Source organism: Lithobates pipiens, unplaced genomic scaffold (genome assembly GCF_037356315.1).
Source record: "Lithobates pipiens isolate NorthernLeopardFrog02 unplaced genomic scaffold, aLitPip1_a1.2 Scaffold_19, whole genome shotgun sequence".
In the NCBI taxonomy this organism is placed as follows: Eukaryota; Metazoa; Chordata; class Amphibia; order Anura; family Ranidae; genus Lithobates; species Lithobates pipiens.
The window spans coordinates 581,816,532-581,834,617 of NW_027507764.1; the positions used below are offsets into that span (position 1 = coordinate 581,816,532).

Genomic DNA, 18,086 nt, shown 5'->3' on the forward strand with positions numbered 1-18,086 from the left:
TAACGAAAATTTGTAATTAACAAAAAGTTAACAAACCTAAAAGTTAAAAACCCAGGAAGTCAGCACAGCACAGGGATGGTGGGAACCCCTCATAATGATACATTCATGATAACGAACTTTCGTAATTGTTACGAAAAGTTAATGAACCTAAAAGTTAAATCCCCAGGAAGTCAGCACAGGGATGGTGGGAAACCTATGGGAATTTCTATGCTTACGAATTTCATACGAAATTTCGTTAATGAATTTCGGATCCAAATTAACAGAAACATGACTGGTGTTTTGTTCACCAATCAGAGGAAGTCAGCACAGCACAGGGATGGTGGGAACCCCTCCTAATGGGCACAACAGGTGTACAGACCCGGGAACTCGGCACAGGGATGGTGGGATCCCCTCATAATGGGCACACAGCAGGTGTACAGACCCGGGAACTCGGCACAGGGATGGTGGGATCCCCTCATAATGGATGCACAGCAGGTGCACAAACCTGGGAACTCAGCACAGGGATGGTGGGATCCCCTCATAATGGATGCACAGCAGGTGTACAGACCTGGGAACTCAGCACAGGGATGGTGGGATCCCCTCATAATGGACACACAGCAGGTGTACAGACCTGGGAACTCGGCACAGGGATGGTGGGATCCCCTCATAATGGATGCACAGCAGGTGCACAAACCTGGGAACTCAGCACAGGGATGGTGGGATCCCCTCATAATGGACACACAGCAGGTGTACAGACCTGGGAACTCAGCACAGGGATGGTGGGATCCCCTCATAATGGACACACGGCAGGTGTACAGACCTGGGAACTTGGCACAGGGATGGTGGGATCCCCTCATAATGGATGCACAGCAGGTGTACAGACCTGGGAACTCGGCACAGGGATGGTGGGATCCCCTCATAATGGACACACAGCAGGTGTACAGTCCTGGGAACTCGGCACAGGGATGGTGGGATCCCCTCATAATGGACACACAGCAGGTGTACAGACCTGGGAACTCGGCACAGGGATGGTGGGATCCCCTCATAATGGACACACAGCAGGTGCACAGACCTGGGAACTCGGCACAGGGATGGTGGGAACCCCTCATAATGGACACACAGCAGGTGCACAGACCTGGGAACTCGGCACAGGGATGGTGGGAACCCCTCATAATGGACACACAGCAGGTGTACGGACCTGGGAACTCGGCACAGGGATGGGGGGAATTTCTATGCTTACGATTTTCATACAAAATACGAAATTTTGTTAACGAATTTTGGATCCAAATTAACAGAAACATGACTGGTGTTTTGCTCACCAATCAGAGGAAGTCGGCACAGCACAGGGATGGTGGGAACCCCTCATAATGATAAATTCATCACAACGAACTTCCGCTTTTTTTAAAGAAAAGTTAACGAAACTAAAGGTTAAAAACCCAGGAAGTCAGCACAGCACAGGGATGGTGGGAGCCCCTCATAATGATCCATTCATCATAACGTCTAGTCATTATAAATGCAGGTGACAGCTCTAGTGAATTTCTGTAAAGAATAGTGAATTGTGAACGAATTTGGCAAATGGTGCCGTGTGCTAAAATAACAAAACCTGTGACTATTAATATGGAGAAAATGTGGGGAAAATAAGTGGAAGAAAACCACAACCACAGTTTGGAATGAGTATAGGTCTTTATGGACCTTGTTTTGTGCATTGGTTCAAATCATTTGGTGTGTGTGTGGGGGGGGGGGGGGTTCTTCAGAGGTTGGGCTTGGCCCCTTAGTTCCAGTGAAGGGAACGCTTAAGGTGTTGGCATACCAAGATATTTTGGACAATTTCGTACTCCCAACTTTGTGGGAGCGCTGATCCTGAGCCGGACAGCTGCTGGTTTTCCAGCATGCTTGTCTGGCTTCTGTTGGACCGGCTGCCATACACAGGGGCCGAATGTTGGCCGGTTTTTATTGAACCGGCCGATGTCTCCCAACATTCAGCCCACGTGTACTAGGCATTACAGTTTTCTCTCTACTTGCTTCCATTTTCCAACCTCACTGCATTTTTATTTTATTTATTATCAGGACTAACTTCCTTCTCTGTACCCCTTTCCATCATCCAGCCCTACTGCCTTCCCTTCACTCCCTTCCGTTATCCACTTGACCTCCAGAACATTTACCCCCCCTTCATGACCAGACCATTTTTTTCTGATACCCAACTGCACTACTTTAACTGACAACTGTGTGATCATGCAACACTGTACCCAAACAAAATTTATTACATGCAACGCTGTACCCAAACAATATTTTTTGCTTTCTGCTATAAAACAAATCCAATAAAAAAAAAGTTTAAAATGTCAAATGTATTTATTTATTAAAATGCTTAACCTATGCAGTCTTACCTGAAGGCCTCGATGCGCAAAAACAAAAGAACATTGACATTAAAAGACCTTAACCACTTGCTTACTGGGCACTTAAACCCCCCTCCTGCCCAGACCAATTTTCAGCTTTCAGCGCTGATGCACTTTGAATGACAATTGCGCGGCCATACTACACCGTACCCAAATGAAATTTTTATCATTTTTTTTCCCCACAAATAGAGCTTTATTTTGGTGGTATTTAATTACAGCTGAGAGTTTTATTTTTTGCTAAACAAATAAAAAAATGCAAAATAAAAAAAACAAAAAAAAAATTGTTCTTAGTTTGTTGTAAAATTTTGCAAACGGTAATTTTTCTCCTTCATTGAAATGCGCTGATGAGGCAGCGCTGGTGGGCACTGATAGGCACAGTTAAGGCAGAACTAATAGGCACAGATAAGGTGGCATGGATAGGCACAAATAAGGCAGTACTGATGGGCACAGATAAGCTGGCACTGATGGGTGGCACGAATGGGTGGCACTAAGGGGCACTGATAGGTACCACTGATAGATGGGACTGATGGGCACTGATAGGTGGCTCTGATGGGCGGCACTGGTGGGCACTGATGGGCACTGGTAGATGACACTGATGGGCATGGATATGTGGCACTGGGGTGCAGCACTGTTGTTGAGGCAGATTGTGGGCACTGATGGGTGGCACTGTGGGCACTGAGGGGTGGCACTGATGGGGGGCACTTTTTTATTATTTGGGTGGCACTGGCAGGGGGCAGGTGGGCATTGATAAGCTGGCCGTGATCGGGACTGATGTCCCGATCACGGCCGCCGGTGATCTGCTTTTTATTTTTCTGCGCGAGGAGGAAAAGTAGCCGATTACCAGCTCTGTTGTGTCACATGATCAGCTGTCATTGGCTGACAGCTGATCACGTGGTAAGGGGTCGGGATCAACCCCTTGCTCGGATCCGTGATCAGGCGAGTGATCCCAGGGCACGCAGGCCGCTGATCACAGGGCACGCAGGCCGCTCGTGCACGGGACGACGTCTATTGACGGCAAAGCACTAGAGATCCGCGCTATAGCCGAATGACAGCTACAGCGCGGATCTCTAGTACTTAATAAAACTAGCATAGCAAGATACAGAATAAAAGCCAGGCAGTCTGTTCATCACACCCCAATTAAAAATTAGGTGACTCCAAAAGCTTGTACAAAAAGTACGGTTTTCAATTTCTTTCGAAATTTCAAAAAGTAATTCTCAAGTCTCAGTTTCAGAGGCAAGGAGTTCCAAAATATAGCTCCTTGTACTTCACTCGTTCTCCCTCCACATGTGTTCTTCTAAGTTTTGGAATCTTCAGTATGGCCAAGTTTGCCGATCTCAAGGATCGGGTAGGCACATACTTGACAAATTTTTCCAGCCAATATTAATTTGCTACTCTTTAGTTAAGAAGCCGCTGCGACCTTGCAAGCCTTGGCAGTGCGCGGGCACTTCCCGCCCCGGTATACAAGAGTTTGGGGACCTTTGCGGCAGAGTCCTTCTTCTTTAAGTGTGGGCAAATTCACAGGTTTAGGCAAGGTTACATTCACAGTGATGGGGTTTTCCGCACTTGGCGTTTCACCCCCTGAAGTTAGGGATAACCAACCCGAAACATCTGTACAAGTGGCGGCTGCATCATCCCCTCCAGCTCATAACTCCTGGGACAGTGTCTCAAAAATGTCATCGTCCCCAGTATCTGACAAGGACTCTAACTCTGATGCCGCGTACACACGATCGGAATTCTCATCGGAAAAAGCTCTGATGGGGTTTTCCAGACGGAATTCCTACGGAATTTGGCTCAAGGGAACATGGGGGGGGGGGGGCGGGCTTCTGCAGGAGGGGGACGTGGAGGGGTACGGTGTACACGTTCAATAACATAGAAGAAAGAAGGTGTGTCTGTACCAAAAATGTCCATTAGCCAAGAGTATAAGAATTTTTCAGTGTGAGAGCCCTCTGCATGTTCAGGTAACGGAGCTTGTTCCTACGTGAGTGATTCTCCAGGTCATCAAGTTTTAGCGCAGCCCATTTCACCTGTGTTATCCTGCACTGTGGCAGATAAGGGGTAGACAATATCTTCCAGGGAACGTATATGTTCTTCAGTTATATCACGCAAATTTTTAACATCCTGTTTGAAAAATGCATGCGGATAGATGCTCACTGGGTAGAAAGGGAGGCCTTGCAATCCTGGACAGCTAGCATGATAGTGGCCAGTGTAGGCTCATCGGGGGGGGGGGGGGGATCTGTGACCTGGCAGCCCTCATTGTCCTGGGGGAAGGCAAATATAGCAGGGGTTGGGTCGGTGGTGTATTTAGGTTTTGTGCTGCCCTAGGCCTGACTAAGCTCATGCACCCCCCAATTTAAATATGACTCACCCCTTCATGTCAATGCCACACCTCTTCCTATTTAATATCCGCCCTGTCATCTGTAAACCACACACCTTCTCTTTAGGCTCCACCTCTTCCTCTCTGTATATTAAAAGTGGGTACCAAGTACAGCCTCATCAGTGCAGCCTCACCAGTGCCCACTAAAGCAGCCTGATCAGTGCCCATCAATGCAGCCTCACCAGTGCCCAATAAGGGTCTCCAATTGTATTCTAATCGTATTTGGCCTGGGAGTTCCTCTCGTCCTCCACTCTCCTATCAACATAGAGCCTGGGTTGGGAGGAATTTGCAATATGAGGAGGGCAGGCGGAGCATTGGGCAGATGGGCTGCATAGGTTTACACACAGCTATGCCTCTCAGCTTTTTTCGAATTAACTTCTTAGGAACGCGATGGATGGGAAGGCATCGGCTATTGGCAGCTTTCTTCTTCTGGCTGCTGGGCTTTAAACTTCCCACCCAAACATCCAGGGCCATCTTAGTAGCATCATGGGACCCTGTGCAAAGTAATGCACTGGGCCCCCTACAAACCTGCCATAATTTATGCACCTACTCAAGAATTACAACACACCACTACTGAATTTAAAGAGGGAGTCCGCCGGGAGTCAGCGTTTTTTTTTTTTTTAAAAGCCAGCAGCTACAAATACTGCAGCTGCTGACTTTTAAAATGGTGACACTTACCTGTCCAGCGCGCCCGCGATGTCGGCACCCGAAGCCGATCTCTCGATCGCCTCTCGGGTGCTGCCGCTGCCATCTTGGGTGTGGGAATCAGGAAGTGGAGCCTTTCGGCTTCATTTTCCGGTTCCCTACTGCGTATGTGCGAGTCGTGCTGCGCAATAAGGATGGACCCGCTGCCTCTGGGATCTGTGTGTTTCCCAGCAGGCAGCGGGGGACTTTCGGAAAGGGGGGTAATCTACGCCCCTTTCCGCAGAGAGCTATCCCGGAAGTGGGTGCAGATACCTGTACTGTACAGGTACCTGCACCCCCCTCCCCCCTGAAAGGTGCCAATTGTGGCGCCGGAGGGGGGGAGGATTCCAATGAGCGGAAGGTCCACTTTAGGGTGGACCTCCGCTTTAACCCATTCGAATAAATCAGTCTGTGCTGCAGCAGTTAGGATTTTAATACAAGTGGTGAGAAGGCAGCATATCACCGTCTCACTGCCTGCCATTGCCTCTGAAAATAAATCTGTGTGTTGATTGCTTTGTGGCAGTGGCAGTCTTTTTCAATCAGAGCAGTAGAGGGGGGGCGGGGCATAAGTGTAATTGTCTAGAGAGGAGGTGGTGTTTAAACTTAGACCCCTTTCACAATGAGGCAGTTTTCAGGCGTTTTAGCGCTAGAAATAGACTCTAAATAATGCCTCTCATTCATTTCATTGCAAATTTTCACACTGGGGCGGTGCAACATCTTTCGGGGCGGTTTGGGAGCACTGTATCCACCACATGTTGCAATCTGTTGTGAGGGTGGCAGCACACCAGTGGTGGCCGTGTGTGTTTTTTTTTTTTGGGGGGGGGGGGGGGGGTGGCGGCTTAGGGTGGAGATCTGGATCTCACATTTTCTGACAACAAAATCCGTTGTCGGAAATTCCAATCGTGTGTGCACAATTCAGACGCACAAAGTTTCTACGCATGCTCGGAATCAAGCAGAAGAGCCGTGCTGGCCGTTGAACTTCAATTTTCTCGGCTCGGTACGTCACCGCATTCTTGACGTTCGGAATTTCTGACAACATTGTGTGACCGTGTGTATGCAACACAGGTTTGAGCCAACATCCATTGGAAAAAATCCATGAATTTTGTTGTCGGAATGTCTGATCATGTGTACGCGGCATTAGGGTATATGTTATTAGACCAGGAAATATTCAAACTGCGCCAAATAGGAGTAAAAGTTAATATTATATATCAATTATTATATAATAAAAACAATTAAAAAAAGTTCTAATTTTAACTTAAAAAGCATCGAGTAGAAAAATATGTTTGCAATAATGGGAATCAGTGGCATAACAATAGCCATAGCAGCCTGAATGGCTGCTATGGGCCAAGGGTGGAAGGGGGCCCCAATAGAGGGGTTGATGAGGCATTTTTAGCCTAGAATTTCCCATCAAGAAAAGTTGATGTCAAGTGTACAGGAGGAGACTTCGGAATCGTTGTCACAAGTCATGGATCCCCCTTGGCAGGCCGTGCAGTAAGGAGAATTTGTTTAGTTGTGTAAGAAGTGTAGATTTATTACTACTAACCGTTTTGTTGCCAGGTCCATACCTGGACCTGTGACCTGGAAAGCAACGTCTGTGATGTCACTTCCGAGCCAACCTCTTCATGCCCCCGGCTAGCATAGCCAGAAAAGGATGTGTTGCAATGCTAGGTGTCCTTGCCCCATTCCTATTCTTACTAGAACAGTGACCCTCCTGCTGCGGCTGTACCCTACATCATATTGTGCCCCACTCTACGCCCCGAGGCCTCCACCTGAAATTCCTGGCCATTGACCTTCTCCAAAGGAAGGTAGGTCCACACATGAACAGCATTGTGCACTTTACTGGTGATACTTGGAAAATGACATAAACAGTCACATTATATCAACCTAGTATCCGGAGTCACTTGACACTACTGTACATGGCCAATCACATTTAGTGGACGGTCACATGTAAAAACATTGTGTAACCATTAAAATAAGCCATCTTTTTTCAGTCTCTCTCGACCCGGGGGGCATTAGTACTCGATCGGATCTCTGCAGTCATCTATTCCGTGGGAAGTAGCCTTCCTCTAGAAACTCTTGGCCTGGTCTGAAAAAAACATTTTGCAGCCTGCCCTAGCCCCTCCTCCATAAGGGTCGGGAAGTCCACAGCCAGTTCTCCCGGGTGCAGGTCTACCTATTCTCAGCCTGCATAGATGTGGGGTGTTTAGCTCCTATTACCCAACTGCACTGGGGCTTCTCCCCACCTGGCTTATTTATAGGCTCATCCATGACATCACTACAGGAGGGTTCTAGCTAGCACTTTCTTATAACTTTCCTCTATACAGGCTATAATGGGAACAAAGCCATCCAGTGACCAGTCAGCTAACTGCACCTGCTTACCTGCCTGCAAGGTGTAGACTCGTACTCAATACTCCTGGAGGCACACAACACTCCTGATCTAAGCAGACTCCAAATAAGGGGACACAAATGGTACTTCAAGCCTTCACAGAAAGAAGACCTTGAAGCCACTCCGGTACTCTGTGAATTTGGCTATTAAGTACAACATGGTCCAACCACTAACAACCACCCTGGGGAGTAGCTACCATACTCCACTGAGGTCCAAGCTTCATTTCAGCTTCTCAAGAAATTTGGAGTTCCTTCATTGCACTTGATCCCCATGTTACACAAGCTAGGCCTCGTGTCCAAGCCCCTATCCAGCCAGATGGTCCTCAGTAATGTTGGGCAAACAGTTGGAGGCAAGCAAAAGTTTGGCCCAAACATCGTCTGTTTGCCAGTTTGGCGAACACCTGAATTTGCAAGCCGTTTGGCAGATTTTCACCCTGCTGAATGCCCTGCAATGCACTTCACGCTGCGCAGTGCATTCTATGCCCTTGATTGGGCAAAGCTGTGCCCAATCAGGGAGCAGTGAATAGCTGGTTGTTATGGAGCAGGCCGGTAAGAGCTGTCAATGGGCTTCCCCGCTGACATTGCCCGAAAAAACATTGACGGCAATAAAAAAAGTGATAAGGAAAATGGCGTGGGATTCCCCCCCCCCAATCCACACCCGGCCCTTTGGGTCGAGTATGGATTTTAAGGGGAACCCCATGCCAACATAAAAAGAAAACGTGTGGGATTCCCCTAAAAACCATACCAAACCCTTATCCTAGCATGCAACCAGTTGATGGGGACAAGGGCCTCAACCCTGGGATGTGGTTGGAGGGGGGTAGGGGGATAGAGGGCTTATCAGAATCTGGAAGCCCCCTTTAACATTTTTCAATTGTTGGCATTGGTATTGTGTGCATATGTATATGTGTTTTTCCAAGATCACATTGGCTAGTGCGGTGATTCATATGTGTTTAATACCTGTATTTGTTATTTAGCAAGTTCTTACTGCAGTTGGTGGAATTCATTTTATTTCATTCATTTTGTACACTTATCTTATGTTTTAACTATTATTATTTCTTTGGCACTAAGTATTTTTTTTTTTTTCTCAATGGTATTGTATTGCCGGCAATTTAAATTTCATTTCGTTTCAAACTTGTTTTCTTTACAAATGTAATTTTTACTGCAACAGGTTCTATACATGCCACTTTACAGGCAGACTAGGTTCAACTATATTTTAAGGAATGTTTAATTTTTTATTGTTGCACTTTAAAGAGGAAGTAAACCCTGATGAGTTTACTTCCTCTTTCATTCCCTGCAAAGGCAAAGCATAATGGACTACTCCTTTTTTTTTTTTTTTTTTTAATTGGGTGGCTACACTAAAAAAAAAAATAAAGATGTCTGTGTTCCAGCTGGAGAGATTGTCAATGTAGGAAGTGAATGGAAATCTCTCCAAGGCGGATGCACATGCAGCAGAAGCACAGAAAGTTGCTGATTTTTATCACTATGCAACCACAACATGGGAAGAGCCAAAAGGATAATGTTAAGTGATAAATTAGTCAAAATCATATCTCTGTTATTCAATGTGAAGGGCGGGCTGTACAGGAATATTGCCCGCTGTCATAGACCATATCTATTTGTCTCTTCCAGGAAGATGGAATTCTCCGCAATCCTCGCTCTGTTGGTCACTGTCCTCATCACCCTCCACTTTATCATATCATGGTGGAGACAGAGTAGACGGTACAAGTCACTGCCCCCCGGACCCACCCCGCTGCCCTTCCTTGGGACCCCGAAGTATATGGATCTGAGAATTGCCGATAGAAATTTCACATTGGTAAGTGACCTTTGGAATCTAACCAACCTCTGAGAAACTGTACTAAGTGCTTGTGCAAAATACACTCACCGCCCACTTTATTAGGTACACCTGTTCAATTGCTTGGTAAGACACATTGCTAATCAGCCAATCACATGACAGCAACCCAATGCCTTTAGGCACCTAGACTTGGTGAAGACGACATGTTGAAGTTCAAACCGAGCATCCGAAGGGGGAAGAAAGGGGATTTATTCATGTCAGCTCCAGAAGGTTCATGACCAGGCCATTTTTTTGCCATATTGCACTGCGTTGCTTTAACAATTGTGCGGTTGTGCGACGCTGTACACAAATAAAATTAATGTCCCTTTTTTCCCTACAAATAAAACTTTCTTTTAGTGGTATCTGATCACCTCTGCAGTTTTTTTGCGCTATAAACAACAAAAAAAACAATATTTTTTACTTTCTGCTATAATGCTTATCCAATAAAAAAAATAAAAAATGTAAACAATTCAATTTTCTTCATCAATTTATTCCTGCAATATATTTTTGGTAAAAAAAATCCCAATAGGCATATATTGATTGCTTTGGGCAAAAGTTATAGCGTCTACAAACTATGGGTTAAATGTATGGACTTTTTTTTTTTTTTTTACTAGTAATGGCAATTTTTAGCAGGACTGCGACATTGCGGTGGACAAATTAAACACTAAGTGACACTTTTTGGGGACCAGTGACACTAATACAGTGATCAGTGCTAAAAAAAATGCACTGTCACTGTATATATAAATGACACTGGCAGGGAAGGGGTTAACATCAGGGGCGATCAAAGGGTTAACTGTGTTCCCTGGGAGTGCTTTGTTACTGTGTGGGGGAGGGTTGCACTATTGGAAGCTTGGCTGAAATGCAAGATCTCCATCTTCCTTACTAGCAAAACGGCGATCTGCCTTGTTTAACCACTTCCCGACCAGCGCACGACAATGTACATCGACAGAACGGCACGGGCAGGCATATTGGCGTACAGGTACGTCCAATATTCGATGCCGCCCTGCCATCGGGAGCGCGCTGCCGGCGGCGCGCTCCTGCGCTGGTCGAGACCCCCGTGAGTCCGGTCGCGGGACCCGCGGACTCGATCGCCGCGGGCATCCCCGCTATCGTCTCACGGAGCGGCCGAATGGAGGAAATGCTGTGTAAACAACATTTCTCCATTCTGCCTAGCAACTAGTGACGCTGATCTCTGCTCCATGTGATTGGAGCAGAGATCAGTGTACACTAAATGAAAGCCCAACCCCCCCACAGTTAGTAACACACCCCTAGGAACACTTAACCCCTACACTGCCACCCACTGGTTAACCCCTTCACTGCCAGTGTCATTTACACAGGAATCACTTCATTTATATAGCAGTGATTACTGGTATAAATGACAATGGTCCCAAAAATGTGTCAAAAATGTCCGATGGGTCCCCCACAATGTCGCAGTCACAATAAAAATCGCAGATCGCCACCATTACTAGTAAAAAAAAAAATAATAAAAAATTATTAATAAAAATGCTATAAAACTATCCCTATTTTGTAAACGCTATAACTTTTGCGCAAACCAATCAATAATCGCTTATTGCGATTTTTTTACCAAAAATATGTAGAAGAATACGTATCAGCCTAAACTGAGGTAAAAAAATATTTTTTTATATATTTTTGGGGGATATTTATTATAACAAAAAGTAAAAAATAATGTGTTTTTTTCAAAATTGTCGCTCTATTTTTGTTTATAGCGCAAAAAATAAAAACCGCAGGGGTGATCAAATACCACCAAAAGAAAGCTCTATTTGTGGGAAAAAAAAGACGTCAATTTTGTTTGGGAGCCACGTCGTACGACCGCGCAATTGTCAGTTAAAGTGACGCAGTGCCGAATCGCAAAAAGTGGTCTGGTCTTTGACCAGCAAAATGGTCCGCTCTGCAAGTGGTTAAGCGCCTCCAGAGCCCTCAAAGTATAGATATTTAAAAAAACAAAAAACATAAATACCTTTTTCCCCTTTCTAATAAGTGATCACATTCCCTCTGTTCTCAGCTGTATAAGAGCTGGAGGAAGAGAAGCAGCAGCACACTGAGCTTCCCAGTGAATGGCTGTGCAAGGGAGGTGTTAGCCTGATCTCATCCAATGATCAGACTTATCCTAAGTCCCCAGCACAGCTATAAAACTGACCACACTGTGATCTTCAGCTTAATGTGAAAGCACACCACAGTGCACTATTAACCCCCGAGTTACCAAGCATTAACCCATTTGTGCTGAATACCATAACATTTAGGCAGCTGTCTACACGCTGATTGTAATGTTACATTTTTAGGTTGAAAAAAGACACAAGTCCATCTAGTTCAACCATAAAAATTAAATAAAAAATATCAAACAATCCTATATACCCAATCCTATACCCCCAGTTGATCCAGAGGAAGGCAAAAACAAAAACAGCTAGGCATGATCCAATTTGATTTAGCAGGGGAAAAAAAAAATCCTTCCTCACCTTCAGGAGGCAATCAGATTTTCCCTGGATCAACTTTACCTATAAATATCAGTTATATTGTGTGCACTTAGGAAATAATCCAGGCCTTTCTTAAAGCAATCTACTGAGCTGGCCATAACCACCTCTGCGGGGAGTCTATTCCACATTTTTACAGCTCTTACTGTGAAGAAACCTTTCCGTATTTGGAGCTGAAATCCCTTTTCCTCTAGACGTAAAGAGTGCCCTCGTGTCCTCTGTGTTGACTGTAAAGTGAATAATTCGACACCAAGTTCCCTATATGGACCCCTTATACATTTGTACATGTTGATCATATCCCCCCTTATTCTCCTCTTATCAAGAGTGAATACATTCAGTTCCTCTAATCTTTCCTCATAGCTGAGCTCCTCCATGCCTCTTATCAGTTTGGTTGCCCTTCTCTGCACTTTCTCCAGTTCCCCGATATCCTTTTTGAAAACCGGTGCCCAAAACTGAACTGCACATTCCAGGTGAGGTCTTACTAATGATCTGTACAGGGGGGGGGGGGGGGGGCAAAATGATATCTCTCTCTCTGGAGTCCATCCCTCTCCTAATACAAGAAAAGACTTTGCTCACTTTGGAAACCTCAGCTTGACATTGCATGTTATTATTGAGCTTATGATCTACCAAAACCCCCAGGTCCTTCTCCTCTATGGATTCCCCCAGTTGTACTCCCCCTAGAATGTATGATGCATATTCTTAGCCCCCAAGTGCATAACCTTACATTTCTCAACATTAAACCTCATCTGCCACATAGTGGCCCAATTAGACAGAGCATTGAGGTCGGCTTGTAAATTGGAGACATCCTGTAAGGACGTTATTCCACTGCATATCTTGGTGTCATCTGCAAAGACAGAAATATTACTTTTAATCCCAGACCCAATATCATTTATAAAGATATTAAGATAATAAAAGTAAGGGTCCCAGCACTGAACCTTGGGGTACACCACTGATAACCTTAGACCATTCAGAGTAAGAATCATTAACCACGACTCTCTGAATTCTGTCTTTTAGACAGTTTTCTATCCATTTACAAACTGATATTTCCAAACCTGTAGACTTTACCTTACACATGAGCCGTGTGTGGGGAACTGTGTCAAACCCTTTTGCAAAATCCACGTCCACAGCCACCCCTCTGTCCAAGGTTTTACTTGCCTCTTCATAAAAAGAAATCAGATTTGTCTGACAACTTCTGTCTTTCATGAATCCATGCTGTCTGTTGCTTATGTAGCACTAACCCCCGAAGGAGCTGCTGGTTAGATTTGGGCTTACCGTTGCCTTCCGTTCTCCTTGTTGCACGTCTAGGGGATGTCCCGTGGTAGATGGCCCAGTAACTTGAGATTGACAATAGATCCACTTGAATGGCTTTTATTTGCAAAGCTCAGACAATTGAACAGTCTTTCAACTTGGGATCAGAGGGTTGGAAAAGTTCAGGTACGCTTGGTGTCAAAGTCAAATAAAACGTTAAAGAACTTGCTCACTTTGACTGCATCCAGAGAATAGCCATTCGCACCTGGATGATCACTCAGGTTGGACAGTCCCTCTCTCACAAGGCCTAGCAGCCAACAAGGTGCTTTCTCAGGAACAAAGTCTTTGTCACAGACGTTGGTGTTAAAACGTATAAGATAATGTCTCTGCCACAGACGTTGTAGAACCGTAGGAAAACTAAGCTTGAGAACACTTGTAGGATACCTGGATCTTTCAGCCTGCTTGGCGATATCCACAAAACCGGATTCTCTCGGTTGCTTCAGCCCTTCCAGGCTCTTGCTAAGAAAACCAACCCGTACGTTGTGTTCTTCTGAAGAGTCCTCCGCTGGAATGCTTGAAGTACACTGGGTCTCTCCCAAACCGGAGATGGCACCCAACCACCTCAGAATCCTTCGTTTTAGTTTCCTTGCCTCGGGCTAGCCAGCACCGAGACATTAAAGTCGGGTGGATCTGCACCCCAGGCCATAGCCTTCCTGGGGGCTGGTCAGGAGGACCAGGACCATGAAGTCAGCACATCATTCTGGACTGGAACCCCGAACCATGTGACGTCCACATCTTAAATACCCTCTCCCAGAAAGCACAGCGAGAGCGCCACTTTCACTGGACAGGCTCCAAGAGAGTAACTTAAGCACCTGACCAGACCATAGTTCCATGCCTGCCAGAGGAGACAGTGCTCCCTGTGGCCAAGCTGAACATTTCACAGTCCAGTCAGACAGATGCCGAGGCCCAATTTAGACAATTGTACCCAAACCAAACTGCAGTTTAGGCAACTTTAGAAAACCGCATAGCGCGTGCTCTTCAGGAGCCGCCGCTACACTTAAAATAATTTTTTTCCAGCAAGAATTCATCTTTCCCCTCACTCTGTGTATGTCCCGGCGCTTTGTTCGCCTGTCCTGTATTTGTTTTACTTCCTGCAATGAAATGACAGAGCTCAATTCTTTTAGGATCCGTGGGTGGATGCCATCTAGTCCAGGTGCTTTATCCACCTTTATTCTGTCTAAATATTTCTGGACCATATCACTTTTGAGCCATTGTGGATAATTTTGGGCTGTGTCAATACCACCCCCATTATGGACATGAGCTCCCCCATGCTACTTTGTATACACAGAACTGAAGAATGTGTATTTAATAAATTTGCCTTCTCTTTGTCCCCAGTCACCCACTCCAGATTATTTTGTAAAGGGCCTACATGCTCAGACCTGACCTTTTTACTATTAATATATTTGAAGAATTTTTTAATGTTATGTCTGCTGGTCATACTTTTATCACTTTAAACTGGATTAGGCAGTGGTCAGGGAAAGAACATTTAAAGTTTTTATTAGGGCTGTGGAAATTAAAGACTAATCGTTATTTTTTTTTGATCGATCAAAATTCTTTTGATTTATTCACCTCTCCGCCGGCTTCTGGGTCTTCAGGGAGTTCCGTCGGAGATCTGGTGACGTCACAGACATTGATGTCACTGGATTCCTCCCCCCTTCCCCAAGTGCCTCCATCTGCTATTGAAGGGAAGGGGGGAGGAGTCCGGTGACGTTGAAGTTCTGATTGAACGTAACGCGTCCGGGGGGGAGCTACGCCTGACTTCACCCGCTGCTGCCCTACGGAACTAACACGATTGTTGGCTTTACATGCTGTGTTTTTATCATCTCTATGTGAGTAGTTTGTGTTTGAACACAAAAATTCAATCTTATGCTTAAGCGGTGAGCACTTCGATCTTTTCTTTTCTACCCATGACCTGGCGTCCTTGCTGAGACGTGAGAGAAGTTTATGGTCCGTGTTAACCCTTTTGAGAACCGCTTGCATGACCACCTGTTTGCACAGGGGTCCATGCCACAAGGTGAGAGTGCTTAGTTAGACCGGAGGTGGAGGGATTGTCGCACTACTGTGGAAAAAAATAACTTACATCAGTTCTACAGTTTTAATTTAAAATGTATTTGTGTGAACTGTGAAGTTAAGTCATGGATTGTGGAAACTAACTAGTGTGGGGTGATTGTATATAGTGTATACCACATTTACCACTGAGTAATGCCTCATACACACGGTCGGATTTTCCGATGGAAAATGTGCGATCGGATCATGTTGTCGGAAAATCCGACCGTGTGTGGGCTCCATCGGACTTTCTCCGTCAGATTTTCCAACGCACAAAGCCTGAGAGAAGGGTCTAAAATTTTCCGACAACAAATTCCGATCGTATGTAGACAATTCCGACGGACAGTGCCACGCATGTTCAGAATAAACTAAGAGACTAAAGCTATTGGCTACTGGCCCGTTTATAGTCCCGACGTACGGTGTTTGATGTCACCTCGTTCAGAACGATCGGAAATTCCGTCAACTTTGTGCGACCGTGTGTATGCAACACAAGTTTTGGCCAAAATCTGTTGGTTATAATTAATCAAAATTAGTTGATTGATCGATTAAAAAAAATCAAACACGAAAATTTTAATCAGTAACAGCCCTAGTTTTTAATATATTCTTTACAAGCATTAAATTAACTTTTAAAAAAAAAGTTATTCACTGACCTATGTGACTACAGGTATTGTGGAGAAAAAAAAACAAAAAACCTGCAAGCCAAAGGCATAATGAGCTAGTATGCATCACATACTCACCTTTAGAATGAAGCCCTGTATTGGCGCCCGCACGCCGCTGACATGGCCGACATTTTTCCTGGAGTTACAGGGAAAAGAAACCCGCTCCAGGTGTCTGGGTCACAAAAAATATTCTCCTACTCAAATAATGGGGCTGGCTCAGTATGCAAAGTAGCATATAGAAAAGAATTCAATCCAGATGGCCGCACTCCAACAACAATTTCTTTATTGGTTAAAAACCATACAGCAAAAGATGAACTCCACAGCTGGCATGTTTCACACCAGAACTTCTGGTGCTTACTCCTAGCCCTTTCCTGGTGTTACTTATGGGTTCTCAGTCTCCGGCGCTGTGATTGGCCGGAGCTGGGATGATGTCACTCTGGCACATGTGCGTGGGAGTCGCCGGTCACAGCACGGGCCCTGAAGAAACGGCACGGCCAGCTGTTTCTTCAAAGTGCACGTGCCGATGACGTAAATGGTGCAGTATACAGTAGATATTTACAGTACCTATAGGTAAACCTATAATAAGGCTCACCTATAGGTACAAAAACACCAGGCGAGTTGACTTCCTCTTCCTACTAATCACAAGATACAAAGCCATTCACAACTCTGCCCCCAGCTACATCACCAATCTTGTCTCCAAATATCACCCAAATCGTCCTCTTCGCTCTTCTCAAGACCTCTGTAGCGGTGACACCTTGGACAAAGTGTCATTTGATTGTAAATTCGTTTTAGTTTTTGCCTCAGAACGGTAGTGGGGTTCTGAGGGTTAATTATGTAGGTGAACTTTGACATCAGTTTGGCTGGGCTGTTAGAGTTCTGCCTGGTCATGTGTACAGTGAGGGGCACGTGACAGGCTCAGAACAAGGCCTGGTTGGACGTTTTAGGTATCAACTTCCTCTGAGCCAATCAGTGGGTGTGCCGGGCCCCCGCTGAGGAGTCTGGGGAGGGGTACTTAAGATGTTGAGGTCACGTGTTGCGGGTGGTTCGCTCGTGAGGCCCTAGCGGTCTGTTCCTGATTCTGGACCAGGGTAGCCCCGTGAGGGATCCCGGTCATGGGAGCGTTCGTCGCTCCGCAACACGCTTCAGTTGGTTAACCCCAATAGACCCGCCTGGTCTGGGGTAAGGATCCGTCTGTTCTTGAGTTTAGGAACCAGCTGACTCTTGGATTGGCTGGCCACCGCAACTCGTGCAAGTGACCGAGGGAGGACTCTTCCGAGGAGGGCCAACCAGCTGGCATCCTGAGAAGTGCCTGGTTACTGACTTGTGAAGGACACTGACGAATTCACGCTTTTTTTTCAGTACTGTCAAGGAGACAGAGAACGTTCCAAGTACTGAGAAAAAAGGTTCCTGTTCACTTTCAGTTACAACTTGTTCAAGGTCAGAGATTTCACAAGTTCTGAGTCAAAGCGCTGATTGCCATAATCTCTGGCTAGAGATTTGTTCAGCCTTGAAGTGCCCAGCTGCGAGTGGCTACTCTCTGGGTGGTACTAGAGACTTTGTGTTATCTGTAGTTCAAGGTGCCTGAGTTTCTTCACCCTTGCCCTCTGTTCCCATACGAGACGGTGTTGTTGGATGTTACCCCTGCAAATAAAAATCCTTTGAAAAGGACTTTATTGGTGTCAGCGTCCAACGTTGTTGGGTACCAACTCTGGGAACCCCTAGACGAAGAAGAACAAGCTGAGCAGAGGTAACTGGTAAGCCCAAAAAAGGTTATGGCTGCTACACCTCCTACTCTCAAGCTCTCTCGTCTCCTCCTCCCATGCTCGTCTCCAGGATTTCTCCAGAGCCTCTCCCATCCTCTGGAACTCGCTACCTCCATCTGTCTGGCTACCCCCTACTCTTGCTTACCTTCAGGCGATCCCTGAAAACTCATCTCTTTTA

General features: G+C 45.7%; 1 protein-coding gene across 1 annotated transcript in view; it reads left to right on the forward strand.

Annotated features, from left to right (window-relative positions):
• The window catches only part of LOC143997704 (cytochrome P450 2C3-like), a 154,028-nt gene that overhangs the window by 8,337 nt on the left and 127,605 nt on the right, over nucleotides 1-18,086 (forward strand). The window contains exon 2 of the mRNA XM_077493484.1: nucleotides 9,442-9,625. Coding sequence (XP_077349610.1) covers nucleotides 9,446-9,625 — 180 coding nt within the window. The 5' untranslated portion in view covers nucleotides 9,442-9,445. The remainder of the gene's footprint in view (nucleotides 1-9,441; nucleotides 9,626-18,086) is intronic.